Source organism: Rhodofomes roseus, assembly GCF_022264815.1.
Source record: "Rhodofomes roseus strain CIRM-BRFM 1785 chromosome Unknown C8Q71scaffold_26, whole genome shotgun sequence".
NCBI lineage: Eukaryota > Fungi > Basidiomycota > Agaricomycetes > Polyporales > Fomitopsidaceae > Rhodofomes > Rhodofomes roseus.
Genome location: NW_025952982.1, coordinates 156,749 through 174,554, shown reverse-complemented (window position 1 = coordinate 174,554; position 17,806 = coordinate 156,749). Strand labels below are relative to the sequence as shown.

At 51.5% G+C, this 17,806-nt stretch overlaps 6 protein-coding genes across 6 annotated transcripts; 4 read left to right on the top strand and 2 right to left on the bottom strand.

Annotated features, from left to right (window-relative positions):
• The first annotated feature begins 4,841 nt into the window (after positions 1-4,841).
• Positions 4,842-6,635, top strand: C8Q71DRAFT_300687 (uncharacterized protein). Its single transcript, XM_047917657.1, has 2 exons — positions 4,842-5,352; positions 5,408-6,635. The coding sequence occupies exons 1-2, from the start codon at positions 5,093-5,095 to the stop codon at positions 6,216-6,218; spliced, it is 1,071 nt and encodes a 356-aa protein (XP_047774498.1). The 5' UTR covers positions 4,842-5,092; the 3' UTR covers positions 6,219-6,635.
• On the bottom strand, positions 6,478-9,216 carry C8Q71DRAFT_861740 (uncharacterized protein; the record flags this gene model as incomplete). Its single annotated transcript, XM_047927943.1, has 11 exons — positions 6,478-6,640; positions 6,696-6,892; positions 6,948-7,702; positions 7,757-7,866; positions 7,922-7,998; positions 8,057-8,232; positions 8,285-8,364; positions 8,421-8,506; positions 8,573-8,773; positions 8,833-9,011; positions 9,084-9,216. 11 exons carry the CDS (start codon positions 9,214-9,216, stop codon positions 6,478-6,480), a joined length of 2,157 nt encoding a protein of 718 aa, XP_047774497.1.
• Positions 9,217-11,110: 1,894 nt separating this feature from the next.
• On the top strand, positions 11,111-12,476 carry C8Q71DRAFT_782201 (uncharacterized protein). The gene is made up of 2 exons (XM_047924913.1): positions 11,111-11,447; positions 11,499-12,476. The coding sequence occupies exons 1-2, from the start codon at positions 11,206-11,208 to the stop codon at positions 12,325-12,327; spliced, it is 1,071 nt and encodes a 356-aa protein (XP_047774496.1). The 5' UTR covers positions 11,111-11,205; the 3' UTR covers positions 12,328-12,476.
• Positions 12,477-12,659: 183 nt separating this feature from the next.
• On the top strand, positions 12,660-14,060 carry C8Q71DRAFT_300569 (kinase-like domain-containing protein). Its single transcript, XM_047917656.1, has 3 exons — positions 12,660-12,831; positions 12,895-13,887; positions 13,950-14,060. Coding segments are annotated over exons 1-2 (984 nt in total). The 5' UTR covers positions 12,660-12,830; the 3' UTR covers positions 13,878-13,887; positions 13,950-14,060.
• Positions 14,061-14,500: 440 nt separating this feature from the next.
• C8Q71DRAFT_300561 (kinase-like protein) lies at positions 14,501-16,121 on the bottom strand. The gene is made up of 4 exons (XM_047917655.1): positions 15,585-16,121; positions 14,889-15,538; positions 14,755-14,834; positions 14,501-14,701 (listed from the first exon to the last, which is right to left on the bottom strand). The coding sequence occupies exons 1-4, from the start codon at positions 15,953-15,955 to the stop codon at positions 14,591-14,593; spliced, it is 1,212 nt and encodes a 403-aa protein (XP_047774494.1). The 5' UTR covers positions 15,956-16,121; the 3' UTR covers positions 14,501-14,590.
• A 37-nt stretch (positions 16,122-16,158) lies between these two features.
• C8Q71DRAFT_782197 (autophagy protein 12) lies at positions 16,159-17,500 on the top strand. Its single transcript, XM_047924912.1, has 8 exons — positions 16,159-16,218; positions 16,278-16,512; positions 16,567-16,703; positions 16,773-16,835; positions 16,886-16,923; positions 16,984-17,263; positions 17,320-17,361; positions 17,422-17,500. The coding sequence occupies exons 2-6, from the start codon at positions 16,452-16,454 to the stop codon at positions 17,003-17,005; spliced, it is 321 nt and encodes a 106-aa protein (XP_047774493.1). The 5' UTR covers positions 16,159-16,218; positions 16,278-16,451; the 3' UTR covers positions 17,006-17,263; positions 17,320-17,361; positions 17,422-17,500.
• Positions 17,501-17,806: the final 306 nt, after the last annotated feature.

The window sequence follows — 17,806 nt, the reverse complement described above, 5'->3', positions numbered from 1 at the left end:
TATGAATAAGAGATTTACACTGTACCGTGCGCATGCATCTCGAGAGTGTACTTGATCTGGGGACCCTTGAATCAGGTTGAAATTGAATGGCTACAAGTCCCCTCTCGGGAAGCATCTTCGCTGACCAGCGATATCATTGGCACCGGTCCAGTTAGGTGCTCAGACTAGCAATGTTTGAGGCAAGGATTAGTCTATGACGAGTTGCAAAAATTAATGCACTGTCGGCTATTACTCACGATGGTACGCCAGTTGTGAATCTTGTAAGACACCGCCCCGCTCGAAGTGTCGCGCTCTGAGCAGTCCGTATCTCTGCAGAATACACGCCTTTCCAGCTTTTCGAAGTCTTGAGGCAGCGCGCCGTCTGGATCGAGGCCCAGGCCGCGGAAGCGCCGACGCCTTGAGGACTGAGTACGTACTACTACGCCATACTATCTCATTCGAATATTTCTATCATCGTTCACGGCCTGAGATCGCGGCCAATAGCACAGTGTACCCTGAGTCTCTCGAGGCTCTTTGGTGAAAAGGCTGAGAACCGCGTCCATCGAGGCTAAAGGTGTCGCTAACGCCAGAGTGGGTACGAAGTACTCGCTCAATCCTTTGGGTGGAACTAGTTGCTATTGTGAATTTGAGCGATGAGGAAGTTCCCCTCCGACTCGGAAGGCTGGCCGCTGAAGGTCTGTAACCGCGCGTACTGTCATGGTTTGAGGTCTCAAATCAATAAGAGCACATCGTATCGAAATCCTGCTCACATTTCATTAACATTACAAGCAGTCAGTCGTGTTCTGTGGGTCGTTGGAGAGCTTGCTTTAAATTCGTTGCGCGAGCCTCTATGTTGGCCGGTGGCATGAGTGGTCACGGTAGGGCGCATGTCATCCGTTCCAGTGTCATGTCAGTCCCGGGCCCGACGTGGTTCCGTCACGGGGTGAGCGTTTGTTGAACGTTCGACCAACACCGTGAGCTGTCATGCATCATGACTCATCATCCCTGCTTGATTTCCTCATCACTCACCCGGCTGCTGCGTACTGTAAGTACTTCAGATGCTTTCAATTGCTTTGGAAGATCCGGTATGCCAAAATGCGCGGCCCCAGTGCACACAGGATCAATGGTATAGTATACCCTGTGAGTGGTCCTGCATGCTAAATGTACCCCAGTTTGTGCGGTGTTCACTACCAAGCGCAGCCTGAAGAACCTGCTCCCGTGTGTGCGGCATCTCATCGTGGGTATCCTATTTTATTCCGTAGGTTCCGAATGTCGCAGAAAACTTGAACGCATCCGAGTCCGGCCGGTCAAGGAGCGCGTCGCAGTAGCCTGCTCTATTGCCTGGCCGCGTGGTAATGTCGGAACGATACCAGCATAAGTATTCCTGTAGCGGCGCAAGCGCCGTCCCCGACTCCATGTGGGTGCCTGAACCGTATTATGAATGAACATCGATTGAGTGAGGGTGGTGTAGATAAGATCTGGGAGTGAATGATGAATGACATGGTCCCAGTAAGCAAAAAAATTGGTTTGATATGATGTGTCCGCTTTCAGTCTCTGATGAAGCTCAGTTGGATTCATGCCACCCAAGAGCCAAATCTGGAAGTGTCCATGCAAATTGCCCTTCTCACTGAACTCTGATGTGCTATAATATGCTCTTAATTTACCAAGGATACCACCATCACGTTTGGACCTATGCTTCTTTTGGTCCCAACTAAACAAGCAGTCAAATAGAGTCTGAACCGAAAACTCAAAGAAGTCTGCAGCTGCAACAGGATTCTTAGCAAGGTTCATTGCTCTTTCCTTACTTGTGGGTATCTGAGGAAAGTATTGGCTCAAATCAATTGTTTCATTATCACACATGACTTGAAACATAGGGCTATGTGTTGCAGAAGGATTTATGGAAAGATGTGTGGTAATCCAAAATAGGCAAAATAACTTTTGATCTCACTTCTCAGCATAATTTTGGATCCTTGAGACCCTGGTATGTGGCCTGCAATGGTGTTCACTTCCTGCAATAGATTTAATGCATTCAGTTGCTCCTGTGATAGGTCTGAATATTTTCCCTCCTTCTCTAGGTGCTCTGCTACTGAATGAAGGATTTGTGGAGATACTGTGGTCAATTTAGTTGCTACAGACTCAAAGTTTCTTCTATTGACAGCAAAATAAGTGTACAAATGAGCAGCATGTCTCTGCAAGATGTTGAGTGCTACAAAAATGAATGAATAATGGTAACAGAAACTATGATCAGTTATGTCAAAGTAATAGTTTGCTTATTCTGAAATGATATAGGTGTAGCTCTGCTCTTCAGATCAAATGCACCAATGCCAAATGGAAAGAGGGTTGGATACATCCCAGGAAACAAATCAGGATTGTTATATTTTGAAATAGCTTGTGAGCCATGATGAAATATGAGATCAGGCTGCCCATCTGGTGGCTTATGAATAAGGTTGTTGATAGCAGCTGCAGTGAGAGCACGGCCACTAAGTCTGTCTCCTTCTGGGTCAGATACACCTGTTCCAGCAGTACAGTTGGTTGATCATCTGCATGTTTAGAGTTAGCATGCATAAAAGCCTCTGCAGGATGTTCTGTAAAACCTGCTGTTTCTTCTTGGAAGATTTCATCACTATTTTGGTGAATGTCTTGGATGAATTGAGCATCAACATCAGGAAGAACACCATCATCTGGAAATTGATCTATGTTACTCTGACCAACAGGATCTGCTCATATAATTTGTTATGGTGCTTCAACCAAAAAAGAAAATGCCATATTTTGGCTTTTTTGCACTCTGAATGTATTGCCCAGGTCACTGGCTTGAATTTTATGAGGTCCAATAAATACAACTGAGAGATACCCAGTGATGTCTGCAGGTTCTAGGAAGCACTGTTGTTGTTGATATAACATTCATATCATGTGTTATGGTGTTTCCATAAAAATCTTTGGCTGTTCAGGTTCTGAAGATCCATACAAACGGGTTACATGGGCAGTGATATGATAAATAGCACATGCCATCTCTTCAACCCATGTAAGGTCACAAAATTCAGTAGGAAGATGACCTCTCTATGTAGATTATTGGCCAGTGCACATCTGGGCATAGTTGGTTTCTTTAGGGAATTGTAGCAGTCTGAACATAGTACTATTTTGGGATTGATAGAATCACTGCATAGCAGCCCTTTTTTATCCAACATGAAGCCATCCAGTTCATTTCCATACAAGTCTCATTAGAATTTTGTTGTACAATGCATTTCTGAATAATCCATGGGTCATGTACCTGCAAAACAGATATGTTATGCACTATGTTGGGTATTTGATTCATATCATAGATCTTTGTTTTCAATCTATGGGCACTCCTAGAGCACACAGAGCAGATGAGAGGAGGTATGCACATTGTAGCTCAGTCTCAGTGCTAGGTATGGTAGGCCAATTCATTTCTTCACTGAGGTATGATTGCTTTAGTTGTATGCTCTTGTCTTGTCTTTCCAACCTTCTATAGTCTCTTTGATACTGAATTTGCTGCTGTTTCCTTATTTCTGGATGTGTTATGGAATGCTGCATTTATCACATCATTACCATAGTATGCAATCAAGATACTTTCAACAATATTGCATGGCTTTGGCACATAAGATAACATGTTGCCACTGTATGTCACAGCTGTGAAGTATTGTTGGTACACTTCAGCAATACTCAAGTCACTGAGATATTGTTTAATGGCCAATATCTTGGAAACCAGTATTTGCATTGGTCTTGTTTTGCTCTTCATGTAGTCAGTCTGAAATATGGTGTAACAATGATCTAAAATGTCCTTGTCTGAAACTCTCAGTTGGCTAAGAATATTAGGGTCTATATCAGGAACTGTACTTGAATGAGCAACATCATGTGCTATACAGGAAAGCATAGGAGATTGGCATAGACATTTCAGAATCTTGCAGCCATATAATTGTGTATAGTAATGCTTCAAATTATATATCTAATGGTGAACTGAGCAGCAGAGAGCAGTTGCATGATTGGCACAGGAGAACATCTGACATATTTGCCAATAACACTTTAGATGAGTTGAAATGCTGCAGTAGTTGCTTACCAAAGATACTTTGGATTGCCTGATACCTTGTGTCTGATCAATACATGTACAAACAGCAGCCCATAATTCAGCTCTGGTAAGGGATTGTAATTGCTGCAGGTAATAATCATCAGTATAATAGAACCATGAAGGATTGCTATTCATGATGCCTTGGACTGTGCCATTAGGAACACTTGCAATTGTATGTGGTATGCTGTCTGATGATGAGACTGGTATATAGTCTGCAGAATCATCTGGTAAAACTGGTATTGAGCCCAAGGCCCTATCTGGTAGTTGGGAAGTAGGGGCAATACTAGTTAGTTGTTGTGACATGGAAATGGCAGCTGCTTCAGGGGGGGAGACAAGATGTGTTGAAGTGAATGTCTCGATCATAGTGGCAGGAGGCATGTTATATATGCTCGGGAAAAATCGGAGGAAGATCCGGCCGCACGAGCGGAACGCAGATCCAGACAGAGCGTCGGTCAGACGCGAGCGCACGGCTTGCATGTGGACAGTTTCCCTATGCGGTATCGCGCGTACCGTATATGGACGGAAATTTCCCACGGCGACACGGCATCCCCGGCGCAATATCGTTTCTACTTGACAGAGCCCTCCCTCCCTTCGGGAGGAGTCGGGGATCGTTGACTGGCCCTTTCTCCTCGACTCCGATGTCATTGCCGGCCTCACAAAAGTTGACAATGGCCTACCAATGTTGTCGTGGGCTATGATTTCGGCGTTGTTTAGGCGCATCGGTGCAACATTTCTGCCCGATATGGATGGTGCTTGTAGAGGTACGCTGATCTCCCATGATTATCTCGCACTTACTCCCGCTAACGCCGTGGTGCTTGTAGAGGTACACTTCGTTCACATCACGACACCCCGTTTGCACCATATAAGGTATGGTCGCGCGCCTCTTGGTGCTTGTAGAGGTGCAGTTGGTTCCCTCGATCCTCGCCGCCTTGCGCTGCACAGCGGCGGGATGCTTTCTTCCCCTACAGGTATAAAAGCACGCATTGCCCGCCATGATGGCCCCAAAACCAGACCCCTCCGCTATCCACAATGTCCGCCACTCACCTTACGCCTTACTACGAAGATGACCTCGCCCCCGCCGCACTCGACTCGTCCGTCTCCGAGGCGTACACGCGACCCGGACTCCTCGACAACCTTTGCGAAGGGTTCGTCGATCCGTATCGGAATCAAACAGGGATGTTCGGAGCGCTTTCCGCCGGACCCTCGCTCTTCGAGTTACCGGACGCGGACCTGGATGCTCTCATCCATGGGCTATGTGACCCATACAGCACGTCGGTCCCATGCCCTGAGTATGTAACAACGCTCACGTTCCTGATAGTGACACTGAGGCATACAATCATACAGTTCTCTCATGCTAGCAGCAGACACCGTGCCGCAGCTGCAGCCCGCACACCCATCTCCCACCTTCGCGGAGGACAGGTCACTCTGGCACAATGCCCTTCCTGGGCCATGCACGTATGGCTCGCCTAGGTCTAGTGCGGTTGACATGTCGCAGAGTCCGGTCTTCTACTACAGCGACGAGACCGCGTATTCGAGCCCCTTCCGCGAGCGCTCTTCGACCATGGACCTTTTCTCCACCTTACCTCCCGACCCCTCCCCGGAGTTGTTCTTTGATTCACCGGGCGCAGGATCTTCATCTGCGACCTGCCACGATGTCCAGTCGCCGACTTCTGTGACATACCAGACTGCGCCCGGCGCGCCCTCCGCCCCCGCTAATGAGTCGCCGAAGAAGCGAGCCAACTCGACGTCGGGCACGAGCCCCGCTCGCCGCAAACGTACTCCCCGCAGCTCTGTCGTCCCGTATTCTCGCACTAGTCGAGTGCGCACCACGTCGCCTCGAAACAAGCAGGTCGGCTTTGTACCGTCTGCCGAGCCCGTCGCCCACGAAGAGCTGTCCGCCTGCTCGTATTGTCCGTTCTCTACGAAGCGCAAGGGCGACCTCGAGAGACACGTGCGCACGCATTTCGCTCTCAGTCGTGGACAGGAGTGGGTCTGCTGCGGAGTCCCAGAGGAGGATGCACTCGAGCTCACCAGAGACAGCTACGAGTATGGAAGCAGGAGGATGGTCGGAGGCTGCTTGAAATCGTTCAGCAGACACGATTCGTATCTCCGGCATCTGAAGAAAGCGAGGTGCTTGAGGCCTGCGCATCTGTAGCATCCCGCCGTAGGTTTTCATGATGAGTAGCATTGATATAGACGATCGGAAGCTAGTTATGTTACCTGACCTATCGCGTCCTCGTCGCAATCTCAGCGTTCTTTATACCATTGATTGGGTGTCGGCTCATACAGCGCACATACGGTAATAGACTGAGGATTCACGAGTAGGCTATGAGAATACAGGGGCAGAATTAGGTACATACGCAGTGGGATCTAGTCCGTACCGTGACATCGTACATGTACGCACCGATGCTCAGTTACTCCCAGACGTTCGGCGGAATCCCAGGTCCCGTCACGTCAATTGTCAGACTTTCGTGATCTTTCCACGGTGGAAATTTGACCTTGTAAGCATCGAGGCAGCGTTCATGCGGTACAGCATGAAAGAAATCGACGCTTTCCTCCGGTGCCGTGACTGCATGTCTGCCAGAATGCTTATGTCAACTTTGAGAGTGCGCTGAGGGAGCTGTGTACTCACAAGTCTCTGATATGCTCGATGACAGATGTCTTAGTCTGCAGGTTGCCGAGATGGATTGGACAGTGATTGCAACTCCATTTACTCTGCAGGTCGGCATTCACGCCGAGGCGCTCCAACATTTCGGCACTGCCCTCCGCACAGAGAATTCCCATAACTACCTGGTCGCTATATCCGTGGTAGCTCGAGCTGTGCTCAAGCTATAGACAAGTCAGCATGCAAGCGCGATATAGTTCTACTGAAGACCGCACTCACGACTGTACGCCACGAGTCGAACCTTCGACCATATCCGGGGTGAGTGGAGGACATAAACATACAGCGGACGGATGGACAGAAGACGAGTCTGTTGAGCTTGTCGAGTTCCTTCGGAAGAGCCTTGCGAGGGTCAAGGCCGAGCGTTGACGACAGCTTCTGGACGACGGCATATCCAACCGAATCCCCTATGAACGGACGCAATTGCGACCGATCTTCTGGGTCTTGCAACTGAAGCCAGAAGAGCTTGTCCTTCCTCCCTTCCCGGATGCAAGACAGTTGCGCGAATACGTCGTCAGCACCACAGAAAAAATGGGTGTCCCACGACCTCGTCCTGAAGATGGAACAGGCCCAGTGGAGATTCTTGTCCGCGCCTTCAGGCCAGTCCTCACCAGAGTCGAAGGTCCACATTTCCTTGTAGGCTCGTCGCAGGGCAGCCATGATGCTGTCGTGATAGGTTGAGATGAAGTCCGGTAGCTCCCGCGCAGCCGCGTCGCACTGCGCTCTAATGAGAACCGCATCCAGGTCGTTGTATATGAGAGAGCGGAAGGTCGGCATCGTGTAGATCATGTCGACAGGGGGGAGGCGAAGCCATTGGATCGGCTGCAGAGTCCGCTTGAAGTCTTCATATGTTTCTTTAACAAGAACCTTGCGAATCTGTATGGTCTCGCGATGGCCCGGTCCCGCGTCCCTCTCGATCCGTCCGCACGAGGCGTCCACAATGAACGGTTCGAGCGCATGCCGTATATCCTCCCAATCTAGGTGGAAACATCACTGCGCCATTGACTGACAGATTTACAGTGCCGACTTACTTTGGTCGGTTACATCCCCCTTCTCAAGCTCCTGCACTGCAAGATCCATCGTCTTGATCTTCTGGATGTCATTCTCTGCATAACCAAGGTGCATGAATCGCCGCTCGACCCTAAATCGTAGCATGTCAGACATGCTATGTGACACTTGCGCGTCTTTTGACCCACTGTTTGTAGCGCCTCTCCCGACGCTGCTTCTCTTCTTGATATCGGGTGTGGATCCATTCATAGCACTTTTGCGCATGCTATAGATGATGCACAGTAAGACCTGAGGGCCAGTCGATGAATGGCAGGTGAACAGACCTGAGAAATTGCCCGCGCAGAATCAGTCTGTTCTTTCTTGAATCGCTCGTAGGCTGCCTTGGCTCCTCGCTTCCCTGATTGTATGTCTGCCTCATAGCCGGCACACTTCTTCGCCACACGTACAATGTGTGATTTCCAGTAGCGCTTGGATGCGTCCCAGGTTGGAGGAGAGCGCACTGAGTCGACGTATCAGTAACATCACGTTGGCTACAGTTCAGGATACCTAACTCTTTGAGTGCGGGATGAGGTCCAAAATGCCGAGGTCGAGATCGGGCCAAAGCCTCTGTATCTCCTCATCATCAATATGGCTGAAGTAAAATGCGTTCAACAACTATCCCGAGGAGTCTGACCTATCAACACTCACTGTCTGTATGTGCATCCCCCACAGACCGGCTGCATGATTGTGTATGCTACAAACTCCACCCCGGATTCGGCAGGGTCGCCACATCGCTATTGCACATTTGAGTCAACAGTTGGCAAGATGCATTGCCGAAGATCCATGAATGGGTTACTTACGATGCAGCTCGTATTTCCGTAGATTACCCTCGTCCAGCTCACTTCGCAGATAAAATCCGGACGGTCGGGGGTCTCTCCGGCAAGCTTCTTGACTTTGCTCCATATTCTCGACCCTTCAGGCGAAGAAAGAAGCATTCCACGAAGCACTCTGTTTGTCTGCGCCAGGTTCGCAAGATCAATTGGCGTCAGCTCAATCAGAATCTATAAGACGAGGGACATTAGCACTGTGGCGGATGTTGCATTTAGTCATCGTAACGCACCGCGTCAGATAATATCTCAAGAGGGAGTCCAAGAAGTGTAACAGGACCGGCTTCCACCGGGTCACAATCAGCGACTCTAGAGTCGTTCGTACTAGTGGGTCGCGCGCGCTTCCTCTGCGGACTGCCGCCCTGCGTCGAGCTGCTCGTTTGAGTCGTCCTCGGGCTCTGATCACGGGAAGCTGGAGTTGAGGATACATCGCCGGGGCGTAAGTCAAGCCAAGAAAAACAAAGGGGAAAACATCTAGGCTTACGTCGACGTGCATCCTTGCGGCTCTTCCGGTCCCGGCTCGAGTTCGATCGGTCGAGCGGAACATCGTCTGCAGGCGCTGAGTTCGTGTTTGCGGCGCGAGCCTTGGAGGCCTGGCTTCGAGTTGTGGCGGGCATGACGTTGCGAGTGTCGGACACGGCTATATGTGGTGAATTAGGACACTGAGCGATATACACAATTAATGATGGACAATACTGACGCTTAGGTGAGTAGTCAGTGTAATTATGGGTGCAGAGGCGTCGCAGAATGAGTAGATTATCCTCAAGTTGTGGGGCTGAACAGGCTGATGATGGTGAGGAGCAACGAGCAATCGCTTAGCATGAACGGTTGATATAGGTCTGAACGAACCATTGTTGTGGCTCATATGGCCGCGAGTTCCCACCTGTCCCTTTGTGGCTAATATCCGTCATATGGAGAGTCTAGCTTAGTCAGCACCTTATTCGGAAGGAGTTTCCAGCCATTCGGAATTCCTGCCAGCCACTGCACCTATTGACTCGACCACCGTCCAGCGCATGCTTGATTCATCGTCCCAGTCTTCAGCGCATAAAATCGTAATGTTCATATCCTCACTGTCTCCCAAGGTGCATTCGTGACCGAGATCCACGCAGACGACGATGCTGGTGGTTTGCTCTATGCATCGATTGCTCACAGACTGCTAGTGATGATATGGTTGTGTTGTGGAACGTGCTCACGGTGTTCCAGCCACTGCGTAACTTATTCGGTCCAAACAAAGCTCTGTGAATATTGATGACAATACACGGGTACAATGGGGACCACTGCAGTGGCTGGCAGGAATTCAAACGGGGAAATCCAAAAAAGCAAGTGGTGATTAGTGGGTGAGGGGATCAGTGTTTTTGGACACTGCTCCGAATCGCCCGGGTGGCGAAGCCGCCGCGGGCGAGAGGAGCTTTCTAAATCTACATACATATGTATGTGCTCACAGATCATCCGTAACTGCATGCAAAGTTGAATGAACGCCCGGCAGGGTCCGACGTGCATATGTGAGCACATACATATGTAAGTAGATTGAGAATGCTCCTCTTTCCCGCGCTGAATATACAGTGTTCACGGACCATCCGTAATTATGTGTGTCATATGCCTGTATAGAACGAAATGATGATTTGCATGGCATATCGGACCCTGCCGGGCGCAGCAGCGGCGAATAAGACAAGTTCCCACCTGTCCCTTTGTGGCTAAAGTTTCCATTCTGGGAACAAGGGCGCTGCACGTGATGGTGTGGCTCCAGATCTAACCATATTGGACGGTAGTCGCCCATCGCTCCGCCGTCGTCGTTGCTGAACAATACGCTCACCTGAGTATCCCGTCTCTCTGACTCCAGTGAATAAAGGAAGCGTTTCCTAACCCACCATAGCACTGCATTAGGTGGAACCGTGCAAAATTTGCATGTTGAATCGGGTCGCAGGGCTTATTGGCACTTCGGAGGGTCAGAACGCATATGTTCGAGCTCGTGCTACTGCTAAGGTGAGTCGATAAATGGGAATTTGGCTTGAACATTGACTTACCAGTTTGCATCCCGTAGGGCGATAGTCTAGGCTTGACATGTTACAAAATCTGGTGATGACTCTTGGATTGGTCGCGGTGACACCGTGCTCGTGAGGTCGCGACGGACTTGTGAGGCGGCTGGATAACTTGTATTGCTGTGAATGACATCGAAGGTCTGTGTGAGCGTGGCAGCATCATGTTCCGTCATCATCAACTTCAACAGTCCAGTGTGTTATCTTCGTAACCCTTGGCGCCTTTGCCGTTGGCGTGCATCGACGGCGACTGGTCGCTCGATTTGGATGGTGCTTGTAGAGGTACGCTGATCTCCATGATTATCTCGGCACTTCGTCCGCTAACGCCGTGGTGCTTGTAGAGGTACACTTCGTTTGCATCACGACACCCCGTTTGCACCATATAAGGTATGGTCGCGCGCTTCTTGGTGCTTGTAGAGGTGCACTCTATTCCCTCGACCCTCGCCGCCTTGCGCTGCACAGCGGCGGGATGCTTTCTTCCCCTACAGGTATAAAAGCATGCTTCGCCCGCCATGATGCCCCCATCACTAGCCCTCCCCGTGCAGCAACTCGACATCCGTCTTCCAGTCTATGTCCGCCACTCAGTACATGCAGTACGACTCAGACCAGGGCGTGTATACGTCCTCCGCGCCCGGCCTACTGCTGTCTGCGGAACCCTTGCTGTGTGGGCACGACAGCCTCCCTAGAGATTGTGACGGCTTCGCGTACGGCAACTGGAGCGCAGACGAGTTCCTACCCTACCCGGACGTAGGCCTCGATCCCTTGATGGACAAACTTCGTGGACCCTCCGATATCTTGACTCCATACCTTGAGTATGTGCACTAGCAGACGCGCCTGGTGTCATGACTTAAATATTTGTACAGTCTATCGCACCTGGATGCGGAAGCGGCGCTGCATTTGGCAGACGACATCCACCCCTTAGTCGAGGGCAGCTCTACTTGGGACTATCCCCTCTCGACTAGTACTTGGCCTCTAGCATTGCAGAGCGCGATTGCCGCCGAACCGCCTATATTTCCAGCATGTGCTCCCGACGAGGGGCCATCGAACACAAGCCTCAACAGGAGTTCGACAACCCACACAGTACCGGCCACCTCTTTCGCATCCTCTTCACTGCAATGGCTGGCCCCTTCCTCGTCCGGATCACCTTCAGAGGTGTTTCACAGTGCCGATTACACTTCGACGTCGTTACCCGTTGCCGCCAACGAAACATCTGCCCCCTCTGACCGCTCCCGCTCCTCGAAGCGACGCTCGAGGATAAACAAAAGCTGCAACCGCCACGGACATGCCGACCTTATCACCCCAGGCACCGTTCCCTCTCACGCTTCCTCGTTTGCAGGCGGAGTACGCAGGACGTCTCCCCGGAACAAGCAAGTTGGCTTCGTTCCTTACGCGCGCATCGATATGCGCGAAGGGTCCGGGTTCATCTGCCTGCACTGCGAGCCCGACCGCCCGTTCTCTACACAACGGAAGGGCGACTTGAAGCGCCATGTACTCACCCATTTCGCGCATAGTCGCGGCCAGGAGTTGATCTGCTGTGGGGTGCCCGAAGAAGATGCACCTGAGCTTGTCGGAGAACGCTACGAGCATGGGGGCCGGAGGATGGTCGGAGGATGCTTGAAAACCTTCAGCAGGCGCGACTCGTTCCTCCGACATTTGAGGAAGGCTAGGTGCTTGAGGCCGGCGCATATGTAGACGGAGGGCTCGACAGAGGTACTGACGGACGACCTCACGAGCATTGACTGCCATATGTAACTTATTGATACCCTGCGATTCTGTAACTTGTCTGCCAGCGACATGTCTTTGCCTATGTGCGTACTGGGAATGTTCATCTGGTTCACGAGCATCGGGGGGGGGGGGGCGCCATCATGCAGTACACGATGCCATGGTCCATCACACTCGGACCTAGTACATAGACCTCAATTAAACGACACGAGTGCGCTACCTACCCTCGCGCCTTGGCGGGCCGTCGGCCCGCGCGCCGCCTGCGAATTTGCCTCGGTCAAACTGCTGTGCCCAGTACATGACTGCAGACTACCACACGCAGAACGTAGACTGCAGACTCTACGGCCGCATCTTCGTACTCTGCCTCGGGATTAGTCCGGGCAAGGCCCTCGAGGACGTCCGAGTCTCGCTGTTTGCGGGCAGCTTGTGATACTAGCATTCATCGCCATCTGTGACATTGGTCGTTGATCACAAGTACGTAGACTATGTTGAAATTGCGCAAGTGAGGACGGAGGATGTTAACGCTGTATACCACAGTGCTCCATAGTCGTCTGGGTGCCACAATCCAGTCTCACCCGAAGAATCCCGAATGCTCGCAGACGTCCGGACTCTTGCAATCTATACCGAAGACTCGGTACTGGTACTGTGTCAATCGAATCCGCGGATATCTCCATTCTTGGTTCCTTATACCGATTTCGAAGTGGGATTGTCGACGCCACGGTATCCCAATAGGTACTGGCATATGGCCTCTTCCTTTCAATCTCCTTCTCAAACGAACGGAGGGCACTCGAGAAACCGAGGCGATTGCCATGATGGTCGCTCGCGATATGGGGCTTCCTGTTCCTCGTATGCTCTCGTACGCAGATCACGGCAGAGGGCAGAACGGCTCCATTCTCATGGAGCGTCTGCCTGGCAAGACGCTCTTCGAGGTGATCACAACATTGTCTCTGTCGGAATTGGAGAGGGAATTGGAGAGTTTTGCTTCTGATCTCGAGAAGACCTTTCCCTGTATGCGGATGTATTCGAGCCCGTACCACACAAGCATATGTGGCGTCGATGGTCAAGACATTCGGAGCATACGCCTGCCAAATTGGTTCGTCGGGCCATGTCCGGGCGCCCACGCATTCTACGATACAATTCAAGCGGACCCTAATCCTCCGCGAGAGAACGGCCTGGAAAGGGAGTACCCCGAACATCTGGCTAACTATCAACGTATCTACGACATGGCGCACACCGTTGTGTTGTCGCACGGAGACCTCGCGCCGCATAACATCCTGGTCATGGATGGCCATATTACCGGTGTCATCGACTGGGAAGCCGCCGGGTGGTACCCTGAATACTGGGAGTATACAACCATGCTGAAAGGCCTGCAATTGACGGCGGGCCCAGATGGCCAAATCGTTCCAAAGACGGCTTGGCAGCGACTCGTGCTATCCTTACCGAGCTTCTGCTACGCTACCGAATACGACCTGGAGTGGTCGTTGTGGTGGTTGACAATGGCAAACTGGCCGCCATGGTAGCCACTGGCTGGTACGTTGGCACGGCGCATTTTCCGTTTGCCAGGACGCTGAGTGGATGTGACATCGTCACAGTCTTACAGAGTATGTCTCCGGCCTATGCAGACCAGTCCCGAAAAGCTGTGTCGGGGAGGAACGTCATGCCTTTCTCCCGGCTGAACATGCAATTGTACAATTGCTATAAGAGTGTTGCGAGACATTCGCCTCGTTCTGAGTACCCGATACGTACCTTCGACTCGCTGTATACTTGTCGATATCACGTCGTCAGTAGCTAGCCACCCTTGTGCCCCAGTCTGCATTTTTACGATGTATAACTTTTATGCAACTATCGTCGAAGTCTCGTCCTCGACCTATCCTATGCACCACCATCCCACCATCTCTTGTCCGCGGATAAACGTACAACTGAGCCCTGCATCCATAGTGTCGACATCCTTCATCTACGTCGTCGCGTACTCCGGAAATCAGATAGCGCAACTCATCCGCAAACATTGCGGCTACTCTAAGACTGGTGACAGACCCGTCAATACGCAGGTCTGAATCACGAGAGCAATGCGGCCTGTCTTGACATCGACTACAGCTAGTAGAATACAAGATAGCAATTCATAATGCATACGAGGTGTCCTAGGTCTGATACTTGTGTGGCAGCGGTAAAGAGAACACAACACATCGGAGAGCGATGCTAGATGCATAAGGAGAACAGGGACCACATCATACTGCTATGACATGGGCATGGAGGTAGAATGGCCCTTCGACCTGTATTTGACGACCCAGGGGTGCCGCCGGACCTCGTCGAGAGGCAGGCGCTTCTCCGGATCGTACTGAAGGAGCTGGGTAGACGAGTGAGTAACACTCGAGCAGCCGGAAAGAATTGCTTTCATACCTTCGTAATGAGGTCACGCGCTTCGGGAGAGACTTTGGGTGGTATCCGCAGGTCCACCTTCGCGATACGTTTGTATGTGGCTGCAAGAAGGTTGGTGTCAAAGGCGAGCTGATTATCTAAGCTTGGAGGCATACCGTTGTAGCCCGTCATGTCCTCAAAGGGCGGGGCGCCGCAGATGAACTCATAAGTGAGTACGCCGAGCGCCCAATAGTCAACTTTCTCGGAGTGGTCCCGCCCCTCCACCATCTCCGGTGGGAGATAGTCAAGCGTACCACACAGCGTCGTGCGACGATTGCCAGGGGCATGCACGCTCCACCCGAAGTCGCCGATCTTCAACTCGCCGCTGATCCCAAGCAGCAGGTTCTCCGGCTTGATATCACGGTGGATGACGTGCTTGGAGTGGAGATAGTTCAACGCGTCTGCCATCTGGTCGATGTAGCGCGAGCTACGCTTCTCCGTGAAGCATCCGTGCTTCGTGAGCTGCTTGTAGAGCTCGCCCTTGCCCGCGAACTCGAGCATCAAGAAGATCCGCTTCTCGTCGTGGAAGTAGCCGTACAGGCGCAGGATGTTGGGGTGCCGCAGGTTCTGTTGAATTTCGATTTCGCGCCTAATCTGCTTCTCGACGCGCGACTGCACGATCTCTGACTTGTAGAGCGTCTTGAGGGCAAGGATATAGTGCGGTTCGCCCTTCGTGCGGACCATATATACGCGTCCAAACTTGCCCTTGCCTAGCGGTCGACCGATATCAAAGTCGGTGAGATGCCACTCGCGAGTGGGACGAGTTCTATCATTCGTGAGTTGGATAGTAGTCGGTTCAAAGGTCCACGTACTGTGATACACTGGAGTCCAGAGCAAGGGTTTCTGCCGCCTCTCCGTGCACCTTCTCCCCTCGGCTCTCGTTGTCGAGCTCCAACCCGCCGTCATAACGTCCGATGTCGATGGTAGGCTGTGCTGGTTTCGTGGCTGGCTTTGGTGGTGAGGGCGGTCGTGAGGGTTGTTTGGTAGCCAGAGATGTCTGCGACGAGCTCTTTGATATCGTGGCTTTCACGGGAAACGGATTGGGCGCCGCAAACTTAGACAGCAGCTGTGAGACGTTCTTCGACTGACTCGGCTTCTTCTCGTGCGTCGGCCTTGACGTGTTAGGCTTGGAGGATATCTCGAGCGCGCCCAACTGGCGCGTCACAGAAGCTATAGATGCCATGACTGTTGCCTTGAGAGAGTGTTGGGTGGTGTCACTGGATGAGGACGTGGCGGTCGGGAGCAGGCAGCGAGGCGGGGTTCACTTTCGAACCAACCTGATAGGCGCCGGCCACGCGCGACTGGTGCGTGATGGAGGTAATCATGTGATCGCGCCGCCTGACATCGCGTTGCGCGCCGATTGTAGCCTCCTCCTCCTCCCATGTACTCGCTCTGTATCTTTCAAACCAGCGTTGTTCTGAATGTTATGATTGGCAAGTCAGAATGGTCATTCACTCTAGTCTGCCCAAGTTCTCCAGCATGACCACTGAAGCGTCCGAAAATAGTGAGCAGGTGCTTCTTATAGACTTACACTGGCAGTAGCCTCGGACGTTTTCACTTCTATGCGTGAGATTGTGACCACTTGACGACGACCCAGCAAGATGACAGTGTGAGTTTCTTCTCACCACTCTGAACTATAGCTACAAGTCGAGTGGCCGGCGCGCTTCCCTCGCGACGACATGCAAGCTGCGAACGCGGCCGAGGCTCTGCAGAGCTACAGCAAGCCAGACCCTGTTCAAGGTACGATGTCTCGAATACCGTGGTCTCTGCTGTTCCGACCTGAGATACCGACAGTCCCCATCTTCTTCAAAGCCGTCGGAAATGCACCTATCATGAAGCAGAACCTATACAAGATCAACGCGCTGAACCCGTTCCGCGCTGTCATCCGCTTTCTGAGGAAACAGCTGGGCTGGAAGGCTCAGGAGCCGCTGGTACGTTTTTTGTTCATCAGCCCTTTGCAATGCTCACGAGGCACTGCATATCGGCGCGGCATTGCACAGTTCACTTATATTAATCTCGCCTTTGCACCTGCCCCCGACGACACAGTGACGAATCTGTTCAAGGCAAGTAGTGGATCCCCGCTTGTACATATCTATTCACGCTTGCTACACAGTCATTTGCGACTGAAGGGCGACTCATTGTGAATTACAGGTCTGTGCATCTGTCAATACATGATCACTGAGTCTCATCCCTCATCCCTCTATTTCTTAGCACTACTGCAGCTTGGGGCTGAGTTCTGTAGCCCCAACTCAGGTTGGGCGCTCTGCTTATCATTTCAGTTCCTGATGCTAGAAGCCGGGGATACTTGGCAAGTCCACGGTTGACCAGGCTTGCTCATAATGGTGTTGCCCAGCATCATCTGTGTTTGCCCCTAGTATCATACCTACTAGATGCACTGATACCAATTAGTGCCTGGAATGTCTCTGTCTCTGTCTGTGTGCTGAGCACTCGGCAATGTTGGGATGAGGACACACCACATGTGCTGACAGCAGTAAGCAAATCTCACCAAGAATGGTTGTTGAACCACTGCACCATCCATCTGGATAGCTGGCAGACTCAATTGGCCATTCAGAAGCATGTACGAGATTAGTAAGTCTACAATGACTCTTGGCGGGCTTCTTCGTGACGTTGATCATTTGTCGTGTATAGCCATGAAATTGACGAGCCGGAAGAAGACATTGACCTATGCTACGCATATCCCATAGTTCGCTCGCTCTCTCGCCCCGAACCTTTGCAATTTCCTCTACAGGATGATCGTGACTAGTAAGGATGGAGGCTGCATGTCGAGTCACGGTAAAGGGACTTTCCGTGTGGTGTACATGAGCGATCATGCGAATGCTAGTACTAGTAATATCTCGGCGACCCGCGTCATCATGTTCGACTGCCGTGACTCAAGATCCTCTGCATTAAGTGTGTCCGAGACTCGTCGATGAGCCGGCGTTATTGAGTGGGCGACCTGCGTTTAATGGACACCTGTCACTAGTGTTCAACCATGACAGATGCCGTGGTGACTCCGAGTCGTCCAGACAGATGT

What these genes read in the sequence shown, in the direction of transcription:
- C8Q71DRAFT_300687 (XM_047917657.1), top strand. Translation starts at nt 5,093, where the DNA reads ATGTCCGCCACTCACCTTACGCCTTACTACGAAGATGACCTCGCCCCC. An exon ending in ACGTCGGTCCCATGCCCTGA is followed by an intron (nt 5,353 to 5,407) that starts GTATGTAACAAC and finishes ACAATCATACAG; the next exon opens with TTCTCTCATGCTAGCAGCAG.
- C8Q71DRAFT_782201 (XM_047924913.1), top strand. Translation starts at nt 11,206, where the DNA reads ATGTCCGCCACTCAGTACATGCAGTACGACTCAGACCAGGGCGTGTAT. An exon ending in ATCTTGACTCCATACCTTGA is followed by an intron (nt 11,448 to 11,498) that starts GTATGTGCACTA and finishes ATATTTGTACAG; the next exon opens with TCTATCGCACCTGGATGCGG.
- C8Q71DRAFT_300561 (XM_047917655.1), bottom strand. Translation starts at nt 15,955, where the DNA reads ATGGCATCTATAGCTTCTGTGACGCGCCAGTTGGGCGCGCTCGAGATA. An exon ending in CTGGACTCCAGTGTATCACA is followed by an intron (nt 15,539 to 15,584) that starts GTACGTGGACCT and finishes CACGAATGATAG; the next exon opens with AACTCGTCCCACTCGCGAGT. An exon ending in GGACATGACGGGCTACAACG is followed by an intron (nt 14,835 to 14,888) that starts GTATGCCTCCAA and finishes ACCTTCTTGCAG; the next exon opens with CCACATACAAACGTATCGCG.
- C8Q71DRAFT_782197 (XM_047924912.1), top strand. Translation starts at nt 16,452, where the DNA reads ATGCAAGCTGCGAACGCGGCCGAGGCTCTGCAGAGCTACAGCAAGCCA. An exon ending in CAAGCCAGACCCTGTTCAAG is followed by an intron (nt 16,513 to 16,566) that starts GTACGATGTCTC and finishes AGATACCGACAG; the next exon opens with TCCCCATCTTCTTCAAAGCC. An exon ending in CGACTCATTGTGAATTACAG is followed by an intron (nt 16,924 to 16,983) that starts GTCTGTGCATCT and finishes TCTATTTCTTAG; the next exon opens with CACTACTGCAGCTTGGGGCT.